Below are 22,517 nucleotides of genomic sequence, written 5' to 3' on the forward strand. Positions count from 1 at the left end.
GCCAGTTTTTCACATTTTATTTAATTTCATAAAATTAAGTACTGCTTTTCAAAAAATATTTGTTTGGAAAACATCCCAGTACTTAGCTGTTCCTGGTAAATTAAAGACATACCACTTTTATCTTTTTTGTGTGAAAGCAGAGTCAATTATAATGCCGGCTGAGAGGGGTTCCCAAACTTTTTCATATGACTGTATGTCTCATGGAGCTGGCTGTATAGGCAGTTGCCTTCCTGTGTTTTTTATTCATTGATTGCTTGGTCATAGACCATTATGACTCGACTTAAAGTGAATAAACAAATTGGTCGGGATGTTAAAAGGTGCAGATGAGGTCGTATATGGCTTTTCTTTCTCTCTCTCGCGCGGTCCGTCACGTTACTCGCGTGTCCGCGCGTGACAAATCTTGCACATTATTTTAGTTTGTTGAGAGTCTGAAGTGTTTTCAGACAACACAATTAGTTTTACCTTTTATTCTCGTCATCTAGAAGTTTTTCAAAACACCCGGCAATGCGCAACATTTCCCTCCTACTCTCTGGACCAGCCGATAGCTAAACTAAATCAGGTGAGGGAGGGGCCGAGCGGAGCGCATAGCAGAAGGGTTTGCTGCATTTACAAGCCTGCATGCCCCAGCGTGCGGAACAATGATAGTTTAATAACGATTAGGCCTATCCCCGAACTGATTTCTACCATAGGCTATATTTATACACGCCGAAAGTTTTTTTATTGGAAATTTACCTCAAACCTGATGTAGGCCTACCGGTAATCTGACGGAATCCGAAAGTTCTGTGGGTCTGAGTCATGGTCTGAGTTCCCTGTAGTCAGCCTGTCACTCACTGTCCGACGCTGCCGTTACTATGGCGATCACGGACTCGCGGGAAACTTCGCTGGACGAAATTAAAAATAACTCGTGGATATAAAGCCAAAATGTTGTTGTTGAACATGTCAAATGAAGCGATTTTTTTTATTTTTTTACAACTGAGATTGCAAGTAATATGACTGGAATGGCGCGGAAATGGAAACACATTTGGAGCCGTTTTAAGTAGATTTTTATTTATTTATCTATAAAAAAAAACACACTTTGGCGCTGAGGATTTTCCTTTGGAGGGCGCTAAAATTCCTTTGGGGGGCGCCAACATTTTTTGAATGCAGGAAAAACCCTGCATAGATGGAGCAGGAGGCAGCTGTCCCTCCGAGTCCCTATAGTTACACTGCAGTTACACCGCCGTGCCACACGGGGGCTCTGCAGCAGAGTTCTGGGCTGCAATACAGCTTCTCTACCCTCAACAGAAGAAGCCTCATCTGTTGCTCTAGCTGTCTAGCTCTGGTGCGCCATGACAGTTAACAAATCAACTCCGTGTCACGGTGGCAGAGCAGCTGGTTTTAACGGTCAAAAATGTCATCGGGTAAAGGAAACTTGCTTGCTGCTTCAGCGTGCTGTTGCCGTGACGCAGAGTTGGCTTGTTTTAAGCCGCAAACTACATGGGTTAGCTCTCGTGAGCTAGCTGGCTAATAATGACATCTTTAGCCTACTCGGGGCTTCACCCCCGTGCTGTTATTGTTGGAGACAGCAAACAAGGCTGGTTTTATGTAACTTTAAAATATGTCAAACTTGAAAATATTATTTGTGTTGAAGCTGGAGTTAAAGTATTACCAGATATTTGCTCATTAGTTAATTTTGACAGCTTTTTTAAATGAAGATGAGCAAATACTGCAGGAAAATTCAAGTCTTTCATTATATTGATATAGGCTACTATCAATTGGAAAATGTAGGCTATTTGGTTGATGCTGTCATTTTTATTTTGCACTGACTGACTAAAGCCAGACTGGTGTGGTATTTTGCACTAGTTTTTCTTTTGTATGGAAATTTTAATTCCAAGCAAAAGATGAAAATAATCTAATGTGATTAATGTTCAGTACGGTTATTGTAATCCATTGAATTTTAAGGAAAAATACTATATCGTGATATATATCCATATCGTGATATAAAATGACCTATATCGTGATATAAGATTTGGTCCATATCGCCCAGCCCTAGGCTACTGTAACATTACGGCGGCAGCTTAAGGAAAAGCGCAGTTCTCACTTCATTTTCTGCACCTCAAGCTCTGCTGTGGGAAGAAAGAAAGGGGTAAGTCGATTGATTTGCCGACTCGCAGGTGGACGGTAGGCAGCTCTGCCAACTGAGCGAGAGTGCGCCCGCTTGTTGCGCCCCATGTCATTATTATTATTATACTACCTATGGTCAAAACGCCCACGCATCGTTTGTCCACTGGCCTTTCATTAGAATATACAGTCATATGAAAAAGTTTGGGAACCCCTCTCAGCCAGCAGTATAATTGACTCTGCTTTCACAAAAAAAATATAAAAGTGGTATGTCTTTAATTTACCAGGAACAGCTAAGTACTGGGATGTTTTCCAAACAAAGATTTTTTGAAAAGCAGTATTTGGTTGTATAAAATAAAATGTGAAAAACTGGCTGTGCAAAAATATAGGAACCCTTGTGGTTTTGTTGATTTTAATGCCTGTAACAGCATGTAAAACTGATGACTTTAAACACAAAGTTGGTTGGATTATGTTGTTAAGCCTTGAACCTCATAGAAATGTCTGTTTAATCATGAGAAAATGTATTTTAGGTGCCTAAATGCAAGTTGCACTTCTCTTTGACTCTCTGCAGAAGTGAGACAGAATGGGATCATCAAAACAGCTCCCAAAAGATCTGAAAAACAAAGATTGTTCATTGTCATGGTTTAGGGGAAGGCTACAAGAAGCTTTCCCAAAGGTTTCAATTTTCAATTTCGACTGTAGGGAACGTTGTCAGGAAATGGAAGGACACAGGCATAGTGGCAGTTAAACCCAGGCATGGCAGACCAAGAAAAAAACAGGAGCGGCATAGGTGGAGGATTGTGAGAATGGTTGCACACAACCCACAGATCACCTCCAAAGACCTGCAAGAACATCTGGCTGCAGATTGTGTATCTGTACATCGTTCAACAATTCAGCGCAATTTGCACCAAAACATCTGCTTTTCATAAAGACCAAATAACTTAATTTGTCTCATCAGTCCAAAGCATTTTCTTCCAATATGAAGCTGGCTTGTCTAAATGAGCTTTTGCATACTCCATGCAACTGTATCTGTGGCGTGGGCGCAGAAAGGGCTTCCTTCTCATCACCCGGACATACAGATGTTTTGGTGCAAATTGCACTGAATTGTAGAACCATGTACAGATACACAATCTGCAGCCAGATGTTCTTGCAGGTCTTTGGAGGTGATCTTTGGGTTGTGTGCAACCATTCTCACAATCCGCCGCATATGCCGCTCTTGTACTTTTCTTGGTCTGCTAGACCTGGGTTTAACTGCAACTGTGCCTGTGTCCTTCCATTCCCTGACAACATTCCTTACAGTAGAAATTGACAATTGAAACCTTTGAGAAAGCTTCTTGTAGCCTTCCCCTAAACCATGACAATGAATAATCTTTGTTTTTAAGATCTTTTGGGAGCTGTTTTGATGATCGCATTCTGTCTCACTTCTGCAGAGAGTCAAAGAGAAGTGGAACTTGCATTTAGGCACCTAAAATACCTTTATCATGATTAAACAGACCTTTATATGAGGTTCAAGGCTTAACAACATAATCCAACCAATTTTGTGTTTAAAGTCCTCAGTTTTACATGCTGTTACATGCATTAAAATCAGCAAGACCACAAGGGTTCCCATATTTTTGCACAGCCAGTTTTTCACATTTCATAAAACTAAATACTGCTTTTCAAAAAATCTTTGTTTGGAAAACATCCCAGTACTTAGCTGTTCCTGGTAAATTAAAGACATACCACTTTTATCTTTTTTTGTGTGAAAGCAGAGTCAATTACAGTGTTTCCCCTACCATTATACAGGCCTGGCGGCCCCGCCAGGCCAACGGGACCCCCCGCCAGGCCAACAGCTGCCCGAAAAAAAAAAAAAAATGTAAAAAATGTAAAAAAAAAAAAAAAATTATTAATTTTTTTTTTTTTTTTTTTTTTGTCTGCACGGCGCGATGCGCGTGTGCATTTGGAGCGCACATGTCAAACAGGGAAACTGACGAGAAAGAACCTTCCTTTATAGGTCCATGGCATACATTGGAGATATTTAGGACTCAGTAACAGGGAGTTGAACAGGAAAAAGTTCTGAGCAAAACTTAGAAAGTTAAAGTCGCTACGTCGCCGTGGCAACCAATCTGTATCAACAGCAGAGACAGCGCAGCAAGTTATCTTGAAAACAGCAGGCTATTGTAGCCCTACAAGCTTTATTTTTTGGTATTTTCAATGCTACTTTATTTTTATGTTTTAAATTGAGAACTAGGCTACATGAAATATAATGGTCGGAATATGAAATTTGGCTAAATTTGCACACATTTTGATTGATAGGCTAATCATGATGTGTAGCCTAGGTTAATTCATTTATTTTAAATGAATATTTAAATAAATTAAAGAAAATGTTTCATGATCCAGATTATTCCAGAAATTAATACTAGACAGGACATACCTGTCTATATTAGGTCTTAGTGTTTATTGTATTTTACTTTCATATCCATGTGTTTTTCTTCAATAGTTTATATGGCTTGTGTCTCCAAATTATTCCAGAAAATTGTTTTAGGCAAGACATATGACAGCTGTTTACAGAGCAAAAAAAATAAAATCAGATTTAGCTTCTCAAGTGCACCAGATGCATTTAAGTTTAAAATGGTAAAGGTTTTCTTCCGCAGGGGCATGCCCCAAGACCCCACTAGAAGGTCCATTCTCCCCCAGCAGTCTCAAAAAATCCTGAGGGAAACACAAAATGTACAAACGTACCGAATGTGAAGGCATAACCCTATGCCCTAATTAGTAGCGGGCTGTCAAAAGAGGCTCATCCATATTACGGTTAGTTTTGGTCAATTTCTACAATAAATTTGGTACGCACGCCACGCGCAGACTCTTTATCAGCTTTAACCACCGGGCCTAAAAAAAATTCTAGGGGAAACACTGAATTATAATGCCGGCTGAGAGGGGTTCCCAAACTTTTTCATATGACTGTATTTTATATTAGGTTTATTATGTTGATCCTTAATTAAACACTGCTTTCATTACGACTCTCAACGCGCATTTCAATGAACCATGTAGTCTATAATAAGATACTGAACTGTGATTGGCCATTACTGGCCCGGGCGGGACAGTGACTGTCCAATCAACTTGCACTGCATATGATTTTACTGGCCCCGGGCCAGCGGGCCATTGGGCCATTGGTTCATTGGTTATGTCGAACCCTGTAGACTGGCCAAGCATGTCTCCAGACCTAAACCCTATTGAGTATCTGTGGGGCATCCTCAAACGGAAGGTGGAGGAGCGTAAGGTAAGATGAGTCTGGATTTTGGTTGCGACATTCAGATGGTAGGGTCAGAATTTGGCGTAAACAACATGAAAGCATGGATCCATCCTGTCTTGTATAACGGTTCAGGCTGGTGGTGTAATGGGGCAACAGGTCGACAGAGGACGCAGTGTCACTAGCCCTCCACTCCACCCTGACACACCTTGACCAGCGTGACAGTTATGTGCGGATGCTATTCATAGACTATAGCTCCGCCTTCAATACCATCCCCCCCCATAAACTTGCCACCAAGCTGGACCACCTGGGCCTCAACACACACCTGAGCAGCTGGGTCCTGGACTTCCTCACCGGCCGACCACAGACTGTGCGAATGGGGAGACAGGTCTCCTCCAGCATCATTCTGAACATCGGTGCACCACAGGGTTGTGTGTTGAGCCCCTTCCTCTTCTCCCTCTACACTCTCGACTGCAATCCCACCCACGAGGCCAACACCATATTGAAGTTTGCAGACGACACCATGGTGGTAGGCAGGATCTCAGGCAACAACGAGGCTGCCTACAGGACAGAGGTGGAGAACCTGGTGAGCTGGAGCCGAGAGGACAACCTGATCCTCAACGCAGCAAAAACGAAGGAGATGATCCTGGACTTCAGGAGGAAGACGAAGCCCTTCGTCCATCACCCCATCACCATCGACGGCGACATTGGAGGTTGTGCAGAACATCAGGTACCTCTGGGTCAACATCAGCCACGACTTAAAACAACAAAGGACTTCAAAGGCTTCACTTCCTGAGGTGCTTGAAGAGGGCACGTCTTCCACAAAAGCTGCTGGTGAGCTTCTACAGGTCAGCCATCGAGTCGGTTCTCACATACTGCATCACTGCATGGTACTCTTGCTGCACCACAGACAACGGGAAAGCTCTCCAGCGCATCATTAAGACCGCTGAGAGGATCACTGGCACCCAGCTCCCCAGACTTGAGGACATCTACCTGACCCGCTGTACTCGGAGGGTCAAGGGCATCCTCAGAGACAGCACAAACCCTGGACTCTGCCTCTTCACCCTCCTGCCCTCAGGAAGACGATACAGGACACTGCCTGCCCCCACTACAATACTGCAAAACAGTTTCTATCATAGAGCTGTGACACTACTAAACTCCACTCCCACTCTACTGCCACACTGATACTCCCCATCTAATCTCATACACACATGATTGCACTATTGCACTTAAGGATTTGGACTTTTTAAAACATTTTACTTAGATATATATATTTTTTTATATATATATATATATATATATATATATATATATATATATATATATATATATATGTATGTATGTATGTATATATGTATATATGTGTATATATATATATATATATATATATATATATATATATGTATGTATATATATGTATATATATATATATATAATTTTATTTATTTATTTTTTTTGGAACTGTGCAACTGGAGGAGGACTGCTCCAAACAATTTTGTTGTCTTGTACAATGACAATAAAGATTATTGTAATGGTGTCGGGGATATTTTCTTGGCACACTTTGGGCCCCTTAGTACCAATTGAGCATTGTTTGAACGCTACAGCCTACCTGAGTATTATTTGCTGACCATGTCCATCCCTTTATGACCACAGTCACAGTTAAGGCTACTTCCAGCAGGAAAATGCACCTTGTCACTAAGCTCAAATCATCTCAAACTGGTTTCTTGAACATAACGATGAGTTCACTGTACTCCAGTGGCCTGCACAGTCACAAGTTCCAACCAAATAGAGCCCCTTTGGGATGTGGTGGAACGAAAGATTTGCATCATGGATGTGCAGACGCCAGATCTGCAGCAACTGCGTGATGGCCCCCGCTCCCCCGGTTTCAGCTACATCTCCTAACCATCTCCTAATCATATCACAGAACTCACCCTCCCCTCAGTATCATCCTTTGAATTCATCGTTTTCAAAGCCCCCTCCTCCACAACAGTTATCCTCATCTACCGGCCACCCAAACCTAATCCCTCCTTCCTTTCCGACTTCGCTGAACTCCTCACACTAGCATCAACCCCACGCCTGCTGTTACTTGGTGACATTAATATCGACATGGACTCCCCCACCTGCAAGCTCTCATCTGAATTCACCACTTTAATGGAAGATTTCATGGGTGGGTAAGGTGACATGCCCAACATGTCACCTTACCCACCCATGAAAAAGGAGACATCCTTGACAGTGTTTCCCGCAGGCTTTTTTTCAGCAGCGGTGCTGTGGACCCCGAACCCTCTAGGGGGGTCCAGGGGCATGCTCCCCCGTCCTAATTTTTTTTGTACCCTTTACATTGGAATGCATGAATCTGGTGCACTTTGAGAGGAGAATATGCACTTAAATCCTATTCACACAGTCCTGTGTATTACTGTAGATAGGATTATTGGTGTTGTAACTTTGCCTTATGTGTCTTCATTTACAGATTTTGACATTTTTGTATAGAAATTAATATTTAAACAAAAAATCCCACAACGCAAAAATAATTTGCACAATTTATTTACAGATGTTTGCCTAATGCTTAAACACTAAAAGTGGTTGCTATGCCCAAAGCATCACAACCTCTGACTTTTGTAACCATGCCCTAAACAAAAGCACCAACCCTACAAACACAATAAGTGCTTTGCACTGTTTGGAATTCTCCAACACACTTCTTTCAAAACACTACACACTGTTTTTTTTTACATAAGACACATTGTTCAAAAATGTAATCTCCTGCAATCATGGGCAAAACACATTTTTAAATTACAACCCACAACTAAAATTTGAAAAGAGCACAGACTCACACACATGAAAAATAAAAAATAAACCTAATTGAATACCAATCAGTGTGAGGCTTAGCATTACAAATAGACCTCAGGTGAGCTCAGCTCCTTTGTGAGACAGTGAGAGTCAGGGGAAGAGGACAAGAGAGAGAGGCAGGAGGATGAGGACAAAGGAGACAACAGACGGAGAACTGTGAAGTTCTCCGTCTGTTGTTTTTTCTAATGTTAAATGAAAACCATAAAGGAACCATGGCCATGTAGTACAACCAAGGCTTGAACCTGGGGATATCAACTCAGTTAGGGTCCCACCCAGACAGCCTGTGGCGGGTTCTAGATTGTGCTGCTGATGCCCCTTGCTCCACTCCCTGCTCCTCTCCTTGTAACTCTCCTTGTTCAGATCTACCACTGCACCCTCTCTCTTGTTCTCCTTGCTTCTTTCACTTCTCTTTCCTCCCTTACTTGGTCTACCTGTATTTTCTGTAATAAACTTGAGCACTTAAACAACAAGTAAGAAATGCTAGAAATATTATTTGTTTCCTTCAAATTACCCTATATACATGTATTTGTAATGTTCAAATAATATCACCTTGCATTATGCATTCAAATCCAAAGGAAAATTCTCATTAGCTTGAAAGTTTGCTTCCCTAATTTGCTTTACTAACCTCAGCTCCTTTCCCATTGTCCCCGTCTGCCTTTCTTATTCTAATCACCCAGCTTTTTAGACTCATCTGCAAATGTAATATATATTATTTAACTATGTATATATACATTGTGCACAGTGCATACCTTAAGAGCTTGTACCAGCCTTTTAAACTCTGAGCCCTAAGCCATTTTTGAGATGTTTTGGTTCGCCTGGCTTTATTCTCTCATTAAGATTGCATTCATCACCCCTATAATGCATAGCTGTCGAGCTATCATTTATTTGGGTCACAACCTGGACTATCAGAATATGTGTGCTGCAGTGATGTCGTTTGAATGTAGGAAATTATCAATTAGACAGTAAAAAAGCAAAAAATATCTCACAATTATTTATTGATATGACACAAAAAGGCAAATTGATTAAGCTTGTTATTGCTTAAAACACTTCTTCTTAGTCTTGGGAGTCAAAAAGTGATGAGAAAATTCTAAAATAAATATAAGTTATACACAATAGAAACTATTCATGCTCTTTTAAAAAGTCCATAGGCTTTTTCCCTGCATTTATGCTAATGACCACATGCTTACAGGCGATTAGCATAAATCCCTAACTAAAATACGCGATGAAAACGGATTTTATATGGCAATAAAGAACAACATCGTATCTAACCGTATGGATTAATTTTTCAAATTTCCCGAAAATACCTAGGCTACAAACTCCTGACTGGATAAGCTCCTGTAATGTAGTGATCCAAAAAGAGCGACAACACACACACACACACAATGTAGTCTACTAGAGGAAAAACGGAACGGAGGTTGCGGTTTATAGATAAAATAAAATGACGATTGGGCTCAGGGGGTTTTTAACACTGGTGGTCATGTAGCGACACATTCTAGCAACTTATGCTGGGTTTACACTAGAGGACTTTTAAAAGACTTTGAAAAGACTGAAGACTGAAACCCTCTTACATCTAAAGACAATCAACTCACACCTGAAGACAACTAGTCATTAGTTTTCAGTCACAGAGTGAGATTTTGAAAAGACAGGGGTCTCATGTTGCAAGACTACAACTAGATTCCTTTTGAGATTAATATAATTTCCGCAAACGCGATTTTGATTATTTAATTAAAAACAAGTTAATTCAATATTCCGAGCGGGGGACTTCCTTTTAGTTATTTGACCAGCTTTATTTGCTGATCTCATACCCCAATAACTTTAACTCCTAACCCTGTATTTGACGGTAGAGTGTTCAGGTTGCGTGGCTGTCAGCCTGGTTCGCCACCGAGGCTTCTATGAAAAAGTATCAGAAATATGTGTCTCACCAGGCGGACACAGGTCGCGACTAATGCCGCTCCTCCTGCTTCGTGCTTGGTGCATGCGAGAGTGTGACAGTGTTTCCGTAATTTTGCTTGAGCCAACCCCCAAAGACTAGCGATAATATCAAACATGCCTGATAATGTCGGAACGTCAAGACTGGAAGAAGACTGGCTGAAATCGGGTCAGAAGACCACCATACACCAAACGACTGAGATTACGTGCGCGCGCCACAACTCCAGCACGACTCCAGTGATTTCAGTCCGACATTGGAAGATTGTCTGCGACTGTCAAATCGCGTGAAAAGTCGTGTAGTGTAAGCCCAGCATTACTCTCTCTCTCTCTCTCTGTCTGTCTGTCTGTCTCTCCCTTTCCTTCTTTCTTCGCTCTTCCGCTTCACTCGCTGCTAGAATCAATGTAACTTTACAACCGTGTAGCCTACTACTGCCAACAACTGCCACACTCGCTGTTAGGTTATATTTCTTCTTTGATGTTGGCTACGTGATGATGTGCTGCGCAATTTACGTTACGCGCTGCCCATTTTCTAAAAGGAGCTACGTACCAAAAAAAAATAATAGAAAATGAGGGGCAGAAGGATTTTTATAGCAGTGGCGCGGCTCAGTGAACGTGCGGGAAACACTGCTCGACCTTGTCTGCTCTATTCCCTGTATTCGACCTCCACACATGCCTCTTTCCCCTCTCTGATCACAAACTTATACGGTTCACCATCCTCTCCCCCACCCCCTCAGAGAAATCAACTGCCGTAACCTCAAATCCATCGATCCCCACCATCTCTCTGACCTGCTCTCCTCCACCCTCCCCCTGGACTCAACCCTCATCTCACCTGATGAGCTCACAAACCACCTTAATTCTACCCTGTTTTCCTCCCTCAACACCGTGGCCCCCCTTAAAACCAAAACTGTCTCCTTTATTACCTCCTCACCCTGGTTCACACCCGCACTCTGCAAATTGAAACAGACGGGCCGCCAACTCGAACATCTCTCCAAAAAAAACTCACTCACAGTCCACCATCAAGCCAACAAACTCCACCTCACCGCCGCCAAGTCTGCCTACCTCTCCGCCATCTTTTCTGACCCCTGCCAAAACCCCAGAACCCTCTTCTCCACAGTGAGCAACCTCCTCAAACCCTGGACCAGCACCCTCTCCACCTCCACTCCAGATCTATGCAACTCATTCCTCCAGTTTTTCGCTGACAAAATCACAACCATCAACCATTCACCTTTCCCTGTACATGCACCCCCTGCACACTCAATGCCCCCTCCCCTACCCATCTCTCTGGACCTGCCAACCCCTCCTCCCCATTGCCATCTCTCCCACTTTGACCTGGTTACCCCTCCTGCACTCTCCAAACTTATAAGCTCCTCCAAAGCTACTACCTGCTCCCTCGACCCTCGACCCCCTCCCCTGCTCAAGTCCTGCCTCCCTGTTCTCTGCCCCTACCTCACAAAGCTCTTTAACTCCTCACTGTCCCATGGAACTGTCCCCTCTGCCTTTATAAATCTGCTGCTGTCACCACCACCCCCCCCCCCCCCCACCCTCTCAAGAAACCCAGTCTCGACCCCTCCTCCCTCAGTAACTACCGCCCAATCTCCAACCTCCCCTTCCTCTCCAAAACCCTTGAACGCATAGTCACCAAACATCTCCAATCCCATCTCCATGCCAATAACCTCTTTGAATCCCTCCAATCTGGCTTCCACCCCCTCCACAGCACAGAAACTCTCCTCAATGACCTCCTCACCTCTGCCGACGCTGTGTCCCTCAACTTCCTCTTCCTCCTTGACCTGAGTGCAGCCTTCGATACCGTAAACCACAGCATCCTGCTCACCAGACTCAGCAACCTCTGTATTGAAGGTACTGCACTCAGCTGGCTTCACTCTTACCTCTCAGACAGATCTCACTTCATCTCCCTCCACAACCACACATCTGCCACAGTCACCGTCACAAAAGGCGTTCCCCAAGGTTCTGTAATCGGCCCCCTCCTCTTCATTTACCTCTTGACTTGGTCAATTACTTTGCCATTTCTCCATGGATTTCCACTGTTATGCCGATGACACCCAGATTTACCTCAGCACCAAATCCCCCCACAGCCTTCTCTAGGGCAGCTCCCAGGCTCTGGAACAGCCTCCCCCAACATATCCGTGACTCTGTCCCTCACCATCTCTTCAATCCCACCTCAAGACCCATCTCTTCTCCTCTGCCTACCCCTAGATCACCCACCAACCCAAGCCCCATCAAATTTCCTTTTTCCTTTTGTTTGTTTACTTTTGTGCTCTTATGTAAAGTGCTTTGAGTGTGAGAAAAACGCTATATAAATTAAATATGTTCTTATTATTATGTCAATATCGACAAAAACCTCTGAGCAATGTTTCAAACACCTTGTTGAAAGTATGCCACAAAGAATTAAGGCATTTCAGAAGGCCAAAGGAGGACCAATCCGGTACTTGGTGTACCTAATAAAGAGACCAGTGAGTTTGTTTATTTATTTATTTTTCTGTAATTTGGCATGATTTCTTTATTGACAAATAGTAAGTGAAAGATGAATATCTATGTTTATATTTGTTTGACTTAAAAGCACTTTTGACCTTGGCCCTTTAATGTCCCCCAAGGTTCTACGGCAGAGTTGCTGCAGAGCCTGACGACCATGAACCCGAGACGCTGACTGCTATCAGGGGAAACGGCCATGGACTGGGGGCTATATCAGGGGAACGAATTTGGGTGGAACTGAAAAAGATGGTTGTTGGTAACCATGCTGCTCATCTGCTGGAGTTGTTGTACAGTCTGGAACTTGCCCAGTACATAGGTGAGAGGGGAGACCGGGATTTTACAAACACTTTATGGAATCGCACCCTAGATTAGTGTTACTCATTGCGCAGCTCGCATGCGGCTTTTATTTGTGACACGCACGGCAGTAAAAAACTACTCTGATATGATCATGTAGTTAATTGAGATATTTCATAAAAAGTGGCTGCTCTCTTACAATAATTAATAAAAAATAAATCAACAGCGGTACAACATTTGTTCTAAATACAGTCTAAACATAAGTGCACTCTCAAGGCTCACATTTTTTTTCTTTTAGACGAAGTGAGCTACTGTAGCCTAAGCCTACTAACTAAAACAACACAACACATTAATTGTGTTTTGATTACAAATGTAGGCTATTAAAGATGGGGTATATGATTTCTGATTGGTCACACTTTGACCAATCAGAGCGAGGCTCCGATTCTCTGTTCTTATTGGCTGTTGGGACTGTCCATTCACTTTGGCACGACTTTGTTGGTGTAGAGCGTGTCAGGGAGGGACGATAGGGGAGGGACCAAAGAAAACAAGTGGAGCGGTTGAGGTATTTGGATTCGAATCTCTTCGAAACTGCCATTTTCTCCCCAAATCCTCCACCCCAGCTTCAATTTCTATTTAACTGGTCCACCTTCAGTTTCACTTTCGTTTTCCTCTGCGTCAAACTGCTAGTTTCATCTCCTTGTCAAACAGCTGATGGCCTCTATCAGTCTGTCTGACTTTCTCTCTTTCTCTCTCGACTGCACTCTGTCACCGACAGCATCTGCAAAAAAAATAAAAAATACCAATTTTTGCAAATGCTTATCAAGCATTTATTTATACATAATACAGTGTGTACTTTAATTAAGATTAGCCAAGATATTCCAACTTGCTTTGTGTAGTTTTGCTGAAACTCCAAAAATGGTGGACTCTACATAAAAAGAGCATACTGAATATTTTGTTAGTGGTGCTAATTCTCTTAATAATGCCTTGTTTCCACCGAGTAGAGCGGCTCAGAGCGGAGCGGCTCAGAGCGGGACAGCTCGCCAACCCTACCATTACTGGTAGGGCGGGGTTTAGGCTGGACTGCGATAGCCGCCGCCAGAATATGGGTCAAACTATCGGGCTGTGGAACAAGCCAGCGGTCTCTCGTTTTTGCTTGGCCAAACCGGCCGCTTCTTTATTTATTCCCCCGTGTTGTGAGCGTATTACGCCGGTAAAGGCACAGAGACGGCTCGGTGCAAACCGACAGAGACAGTGAGTGAACATCGCTGGCTGCGCCTGCGGATAGTCTAATGGTTTGAGAGAACATGTACATGTATTCTAGTGGGGCAGGAGTGATCATTGAGGGGGATTATTTTTGTGTGACTCTATAAACTCTATAATTTATTTTTTAATTCAAATATTGCAGAGTCTGCCTTAAGATACACCTATATGCATTTCTGTATATTTCTTGCTCTTTTAAATTAGAATTTCTTAAACCTTCCTAGCCTTACACGTAACATCACCACCAACAAAGAAATGTATAATAATTATATCGTATTGGACAGTATCGGTATCGGCCGATATCTGAACGGAACTAAAAATAGTGGATCGGTGCATCCCTATATAGTTTTAGGTAAGAGTTTAGGGTTATCTGCTTTTGTTAGTTACCTGTTTTTTAAAGTCAGTCCCTCTCGTCCCTGCTGCTCTACAGGTTTACCTCCAGATGGGGAAGTTGAGGAGATGAAGCGAGTGTGGCAAAACGCCAAAGAGCACTCTCCCAAACCCATGACCGTCCTTGCTGCTCTCTTCCAGTGTCCAGAGGAGGTGGACAAGATGGACGTCAGGCTTAAGGTGTCCAGGGAGGAGAAGACTCTGGCTCTGTTCCTGGTCAAATACAGACGTGAGCTCCGCATGAGTGAAGACCTGCCGGACAGTCTCAAACCCTTCACTGACTTCATCTTTGACGTAAGTTCCAGCCTCGAACATTTAGTCCTTGGAAACAATCAGATGTCAATTGTTAATTTTTCATAATTACAAAGGAAGTATAGATGTATAGTGGGACACTTAAAGGAACAATGTGGTCTTTGATTTATTTTTTTAAGCAGAAATGCCAAAACGTCAATGTTCCAGCTCAAATATGACATTCTTTTCTTCTAAGACATTGAACTATGATGACAGAAAACTCTTTACTTGACATGTTATGTAGTTGACTTCTGTCACCTAACAGGCACAGTCTAGGAGATACTGGTAGTTTTCTTCCGGACCATTTTCCTAAGTACTCCAAAACAAATCTCCAAAAGGGCTGAATACATGGGCATTGCCAAATACAGTGTAATAAAGTGCCTGCTTCTTTCTGACATTTCCAACATAAGTTGTTATTCATTACTCCCATTCTATATAGTCTTAGTGGTGTAAAATAGTACCTGTGTATCATTTTATATTGGGTAAATTTCCCTTTGGCTTCCCTTATGTACTTTCCATTGTCAGATATAATTTTCAACCATGTATTGTCCTCAATTATACATCCTAAATCTTTCTCCCATATTGCTTTTAGGTTATGACAGTCAAAGCTAAGCAATTGGTTGGTTTTCCTGTAAAATAAAGAAGCTCGTTTGCACTCCCCAGGTAGTTTGAAGTAATCCATAATGTGGTTCCCATCTCCATACTGAATCTTGGAGGTAATACAGCTCCTGATTTGAAGATACTTCCAAAAATGGTCTTTTCCCTTTAGCTTATATTTTCTCACTAAGTCTGAGTATGATATAAACACATCATCTTCAAATAGATCAGCAATGTTACATATACCACTACTATGCCACTTCTTCCAAAATACTGATGTTTGAAAGATCTTTTAATTAATTATATTTAAACACATTTTAAACATATTTGTGCATTTAAATTTTTTTTTGTTGACATTTTAACATCTTTATCTAAGTATGTTTTTGTTTTCCTTTTTAAAAATACCTTTGAACATCTTAATCCAGTGGTTTTTTCCTGCTTCCTTTAAGCATGGATAGTAGTGACAGAGTGTGCAGCAGAGTGAAAAAGATAGGCAGACAGACCTGCCCAAATGATTGACTATTGTTAAATGTCATTCACACACCCTGTGTTTTTTCGCTAGTGCCTCCAATGTCCTGCTGGGTGAAAATAGTAGCCAGCGGAGAACCAGACTGTCTTAGGGGGGTCCGGGGATATGCCCCCCCGGGAGATTTATTTTTACCTTTTTAAAGTGAAATGCATTTGAGAGGAACACTTTGAGAGGAAAATTAAGAGGCTAAATCTGAGGAATTTTGTGTGAACAAATAATTGAGACGCTGGGTCGGATGAATTAGCAGCTATTGAAGAAAGACACATGGATTTTCCATAAAAATATTAATTTAAAATAAAATATTATGCAGGGTCCTCTGGGTTGGGCTTGGTGCTCTTTTTCTTTAAAGATCTCCTTTTATTTTCCTTTATGGTCTTAATTTCTTGATAAAAACTGCTATAGAGCAACCTGACACGAATCACATCACAAAAAACCATGTAGATTTTCGGGACACTCTTCCTCGCACCCTAGCGCACACTGCAGTCTCTCTCAACACTCAGCTTTGCGCTTCTCCGCTCCCTCCCCCCCCTCCTGCAAACCCCACTCCGTTGTGATTGGTTACCTTCCTTCCGGAACACTTTCAGTGGCGCGAGGCAGACTTGAGCAGGAAGGTGGCAGCATTACCATACATGGAAACATCCGCTTGTGTGACGAAAATAATGTTTGGAAATTCTGAACCGCTTTGAACACGTGACTTCTCGACCGGTTGCCCTAGTGTTTAGTGCTCTGCACAGACACCCCAGACGGTCAGCAGGGAATACGTCTAAATGCATGTACGTAATTATTTGATACGCTAGTATGGTTAAACATGACTATAAATCATTATAACAACGTTTATAGGTCATAAAAGTCAAAAGGTATAATAGGTCCACTTTAACAAGACATATTGCTCTGTAATATAGTGAATGCATTTAAATGCAGTGAGAGGAACGAAGCAGAAGAACTCTTGTCCAGCTATCTTTATTTCCACAGACAAGGCTGAAATAGGCTATAGACTATACACAGTGCATGGGCAACTGACGGCAGCCCCATTTCCAAATGTTTTTAAATAAACACACTGTGCTAGGACGTGAACGTGACGTGATCAGTTAAAGGAATACTTCACCCATACGGAACCAGCGTTCTATCATTATAAAATAACTATTATAATATAATGAATGAGGTTTTTCTTCCCTCAGTCTTCCCTTAGTCTTCCCTTGGCCCAGCTGCCCTGTTAATCCTAACCCTTACTGTGATGTCACAAGAAGGAAACTGTAGGGTTAGACAGTGAGACCATAAAACACTCTTTCTGCCTTTTCTCAGGCTAAGATGATCCGATTTATTTATTTTTTGCACATTTATACTAAATAGGATCTCCGAGTTCAATACACCTTCATATTCCAACCGGTGAAGTAGGCCTTTAACCTTGGATTATCTCCCACATGATCTGATTCAATTATTAGGCTATTAACTATTCTAGACCAAAACATTGTATTCCTTTTTTTGTATGATAAGTTAGATTTGGTTAATATGATGTTAATATCAAAAACACAAACTCAAATTTTTTTTTTAGTTTTTTTCACATATTTATCCGCGCCCCCACTGCCAGAACTCCGCGCCCCACAGTTTGAAAACCACTGGGCTACAGCACCAGTTTTAGACGGAGAGAAAAAAAGAGGGCCTGAGGGTTCCTGAAAAAAAGCTGAAGCCACTGCGTGGCGAGCAGCTACATTGACCCTGTAGAATCAGGCAAAGGTGCACGATGAAACCCAGGAGGCCGCTGCACAAATGTCACTTAGGGGCACTCCTCTTAGTGCTGCCCAGGAAGTGGAGACACTCCTGGTGGAATGGCCTCTGATGTTAGGAGGCAGTCCTCTTGACCTGTATGCCTCCTAAATTACCTCCACCACCCACTTGGAAAGCCTCTGTCTGGACAGTGCTTGCCCCTTCCTCGGGCCCCCGTAGCAGACACACAGGCCATCAGACTGGCGAAAACCAGCAGTTTCCTGTATGTAACATCTCAAGGCTCTCACCGAGCGGAGTAGTTCTGCTGAACTAGCTTCCTCATACGGTGGGTGTGAGGGGCCATAAGCTGCTAGCTCTGTGACCTTATTACAGTGGGCCGAAGGCAGCCTCTTTGGGACAAATGATGGGTTAGGCCACAGTGCCACACCTGTGCCGTTCGAGCTTGTACACTGTTCACTCACTGACAAGGCATGAAGCTCACTCACATGCTTGGCTGATGCAATCGCTAGAAGAAAGGCAACCTTTGCTGACAGCCATTTCAGTGGCGCCTGATCCAGGGGCTCAAATGGAGGGAGACAGAGGGCTCCAAGCACCAGATGCAGGTCCCATGAGGGAACCTTGACAGCCAGTGGGCGGTTCCTCCGCTCGGCTCCTTTTTAGAATTCGGATCACCAAGAATGAGACCCCACCGTCTGGCTATCAACCTTAATGTGCCTGGATGAAATAGCAGCCACATAGACCCTTAAAGTGGAAGCAGATGGCTTCCTTTCCAGTAAAGACTGCAAAAACCTCTCTCTGAGCCTCACACCACTCCGCAAATATCCTCCACCTGTTAGCATAAAGTGCCCTGGTGGAGGGAGCTCTTGAGTCTATGATGGTTTGAACTACCTCCTGGTCGCATGCCATTAGAAGTGTAACAGGCCCCTTAAGGGCAAAACCCATAGCTGCAGGCATTCTGGTTTGGGGTGCCAGATGTGGCCCCCCAGCTGTGAGAGCAGGTCCTGTCTCTTCGGCAGGCACCATTGATCTCCATCCAGCAGCCTGTACATTATTGGAAACCAGGGTCTCCCTGGCCAGTTTGGGGCAACCAGCAGGAGTTTGTGGTTCCCCTTCTGAACTATCAGTGGAAATGGCGGGAAGGCATAAAGGAGCTGACGTGGCCATGGATGTGCCAAGGCATCCTGTCCCATCGGACTCATCTCTGACAGAGAGAACCAGAGAGGGCAATGTGTTTTGGACTCTGAAGCCAACAGGTCCACCTCTGCTGTGCCATATTTGCTCCATATTGCCTCTACTACCTAAGGCTGGAAAAGTAAGGAAGAGCCCATACAAGGAGTTGCTGTGCAACCTGTGATGACTGAGCCGACCTTGTGCCCCCTTGATCGTTCACATTGTAGAGAGCTAACTTGTTGTCGCTCCGTACCAGAACATGTCTGCCTCCCAAAAATGGCAGGAATTGGAGCTCGAGCACATCTATGTGCTGGGCCATGTGCTGCGCACTCAAGAGCCCTCTCAACGCCCTGTGCTGCCATACTGCCCCCCAGTCAGAGGGCGAAGCATTGGTCACCACCACCTCGCGGCGTGGGGGGATCGAACCCAGTGTGACACGTTTGGCAAGATATGCCCTGCGTCTCCAGGGTTGTAATTTCAGGAGGCATTGACTGGACACCCTGACTTTCCTTGATCCGTCCAACCTCGGATCTAAGTGGAGGTTATTGGTCCAAACAAGTGAAGGAGGCCCTGTGGCACTATTGACATTACTGACGTCAACAGCCTGAGAAAAAGGCTCCTAACCCGAAAATGCAGGAGGAGCTGTAGTATGGCTTCTTCCCGCCGCAAAGACGGGAAGGCAAGCATCTGGACGGAATCCAGGGTTATGCCAAGGAACAGTACCTCTTGGCTGGGTATTAGACAACTTTTGTAATAATTGACTGTAAGACCCAACCTTTTCACATGGCCTAGGAGGGCCGTGGTGTCCTGCTCTGCCCTTTCCCGGGTCGGAGCGCAAATAAGCCAATCGTCAGGAGGGTGCCAGGGTAGATACTTCCTGGCTGAGGGCCTGTCGCCTTGTGGGATCACTGACTGTATTCAGTCTGGTCCCCCTGAAAACTGTGGGCCGGCGTCGGAATTGGAGATTGTACCCCTGGGAAAGCATGGCCACCACCCAAGGGTCTTTAGTGCAACTTTCCCAGCAGATGAGGTGCTGCTGGGAGAAGCGTCCGATGACCGGCCCTGAGCCTTCAGGGTCTGCCCCCACGTCCTCTTGGGACCCTGGGGGGGCGAGACCCCGACCCCTCTGTGCCCGGGATGCTGGCCGTGTGGGAGCCCGGCAGGGTTGAAAGGGTCGCTCAGGAGCAGGTGAGGTCCTGGTATAACCACCAGGACGTGCTGGCAGCAGAGGACGATTGGTACCATTACCTTGTTGAAGCTGCTGTTCTTCGGGATGGCTCTGGGGACTGGGCCAGCCATACCTGGCGGCGAGCCAGCGTAAGCATCGACATCAGCCTATCAAGTTCTCTGGTCATGAGCGCAAACGTCTCCAAAGACGTATCTCTTAGACTGCACTGAAGTCTCTGCACTGGACGATTGCAAGGACTGAGACAGGGCCAGTATCAAATGGGAAAAGGTATTCCCAATGCGGCCCATACGTGCTGCTGTGTCATAGCACTTCGTTAGTAGGTCATTCGTAATGCGACACTGTGGCCTGGGACAGCAAGCATTCGGCCTCAACACCTCCTCCAGTGCCACAATGAGAGAGGCAATGGTCGAATCTACGGCTGGCATTCGGTCAAGTCGATGCTTGCTGGCATTCTGCATCGAAGCCAAAGCCCTGCTGTCACTGGTGTGATGAGATAGAGATCTGTGGTCTGGCCAGCATCTGTGAAGCTCCTCCATATATGGCTGGTATAGTAGGGAGGCACAGAAAAAGTATCTTGTGGCGAGACGACCCTTTAGAATGCACTAGCTGGAGTGCTTGCTGCTGGAGCGTGGCTCGAGCCATGAGGTTGCAGGGCTACCAGCAAGGAGTCACCCGTCATCCCCGGTCACATGTGACATCGTTTATATTAAATACTCCACCTGCGCATGCGCGATCGATAACGTCCAGTGTTAAGCACTGCCTTTGGCGTAAGAATGTAATAGAACCCCAAATTTCATGAATTACTGTAAACCCTTCAGGAGTTGGGAATATTTCAATCAAAAGCTGATGGGAGTTATGGTGTTGTTAGCCTCTGTTGTCAGGCTCATGTCGACTATATAACAAACATATACAAAAATAAATAATAAATCAAGTTTTAAACTGATTGTTGCTTATTTAACCATGAAAATAAAATGTTATAGAATACTGGAAATATAATATCAAGGTCTTTAATTCCCACAAAATGGATCTTTTTCAGAGTCGGGAGCTGGATACCCAGAGTAAAGTTTGTGAGCTTCTGAAGTATCGGGGTGAGAAGAAGCTGCTGGCAGAGCTCAGCAGATGGTCGGTTCCACGGTTTCCCGTCAGTGGTCATGATCTAAGGAGGATGGGCATCACCACGGGCAAGGAGATCGGAGCCACCTTACAAGAGCTCCGCGATATCTGGAAGAAGAGTCGCTATCAAATGGACAAAGATGAACTGCTCAGTTGCGTTAAGCCTTGATTGAACAGAGGTGTTATTGTGTATCAGTGTGATATTGTTTAGGATATATAACACATTAATTGTGCTGCTCATATATTATTATTAATATATTTTTTTGAACAGGGATATTGCTGCGAAAAGGCACTACAAGAACTGAAATGTGCATGAATTTCATTCAAATTTAAGGGCCACCTGCATCGCCATGTGACTCTGAAGAGATAAAAGTCAAAATGCTCTCGGCATCCCCGCTGCCAACATATGGGAAAATATGTCATGAACGATGGCAGCTAATTTCATGTTCAATTACCTTTTATGCAAATTCCTTGGTACTGATGCCAAGCCAACTGAGATCATAACTTTGACTGGTGGGATGGAGAAGGAGAAAACATAATGGCAGGAATGGATGAAATAAAATGTTGGCTCAGTTACTATAGAGAATTATTTTCATTGTTAAAACTATAATGGAACGCAAAAGTTTTGTTTTTCTGTACAGAACATTTTTTATATAAAAAGGTTTGACCTTTTATTGAAAAGGTTGACATGTTGATTATTTTTTGTGAAGGCACTGTGAAGAACATAGTGATAAATGCATATTATGTGAATCTCGCTCCTGCAGAAATAAGGAGCTGTATAGCTCTCGCTATATGCCTGGACACACATACTTACAAACTCCCACAGCCACTATTTTTATCTTATAGGAATTATCTTTTGAGGGCATTTGCCAAAGTTACCATGCTGCAGCCTGTGGTATATTGAGGGCCCAAGCACCGACTGTTGCGAAGCCCTATTGTAATCGGCAGGATTCTTATTATTCTTCTTTATTATTTTTAGTAATTTTTGGCACTTTTCACCCCCTTCCCGTCAGGCATAACTTGAAAAACTTTGCGTACCCATCAGACCTGCAAAAAATTGCAACTTATCGTTGGTTTCGACACCGGGCCAAAAAACCGGCGCCCCCTGTGTCCACAAACAGTTTTTCAGGAAATGCATGCTCAAAAATTGGGCATGTATTGGCCCGAGGCGCACCTAAATGCAATTTTATGTCCTGGGCCAAACTCAACAGGAAGTCGGCCATTTTGGATTTAGTGCCTAAAATCGCCATATTACAAAATTTCACATATCGACGAACTCGTCCTAGAGTTTTTACGCCAGGAACGTCGAACCACTTCTCAAATACTCAAGACGCTTGCCCGATGTTAAATTGCGGAAAGATTTCAAA

The 22,517-nt window shown here is 43.7% G+C and overlaps 1 protein-coding gene across 3 annotated transcripts in view; it reads left to right on the forward strand.

Annotated features, from left to right (window-relative positions):
- The window catches only part of trnt1 (tRNA nucleotidyl transferase, CCA-adding, 1), a 60,736-nt gene extending 38,918 nt beyond the window's left edge, over nucleotides 1-21,818 (forward strand). For 2 of the 3 annotated variants that reach the window (XM_080025585.1, XM_080025584.1), the window contains exon 6: nucleotides 10,837-12,185. In XM_080025585.1, coding sequence (XP_079881711.1) covers nucleotides 10,837-11,737 — 901 coding nt within the window. In that variant the 3' untranslated portion in view covers nucleotides 11,738-12,185. Of the gene's footprint in view, nucleotides 1-10,836; nucleotides 12,186-12,714; nucleotides 12,909-14,576; nucleotides 14,831-21,073 lie in introns of those variants that run through there. The other variant, XM_080025586.1, reaches the window with a different exon arrangement.
- Nucleotides 21,819-22,517: the final 699 nt, after the last annotated feature.

The sequence above is a fragment of the Ammodytes marinus genome (assembly GCF_949987685.1).
Source record: "Ammodytes marinus genome assembly, chromosome: 4".
NCBI classification, from domain to species: domain Eukaryota; kingdom Metazoa; phylum Chordata; class Actinopteri; order Uranoscopiformes; family Ammodytidae; genus Ammodytes; species Ammodytes marinus.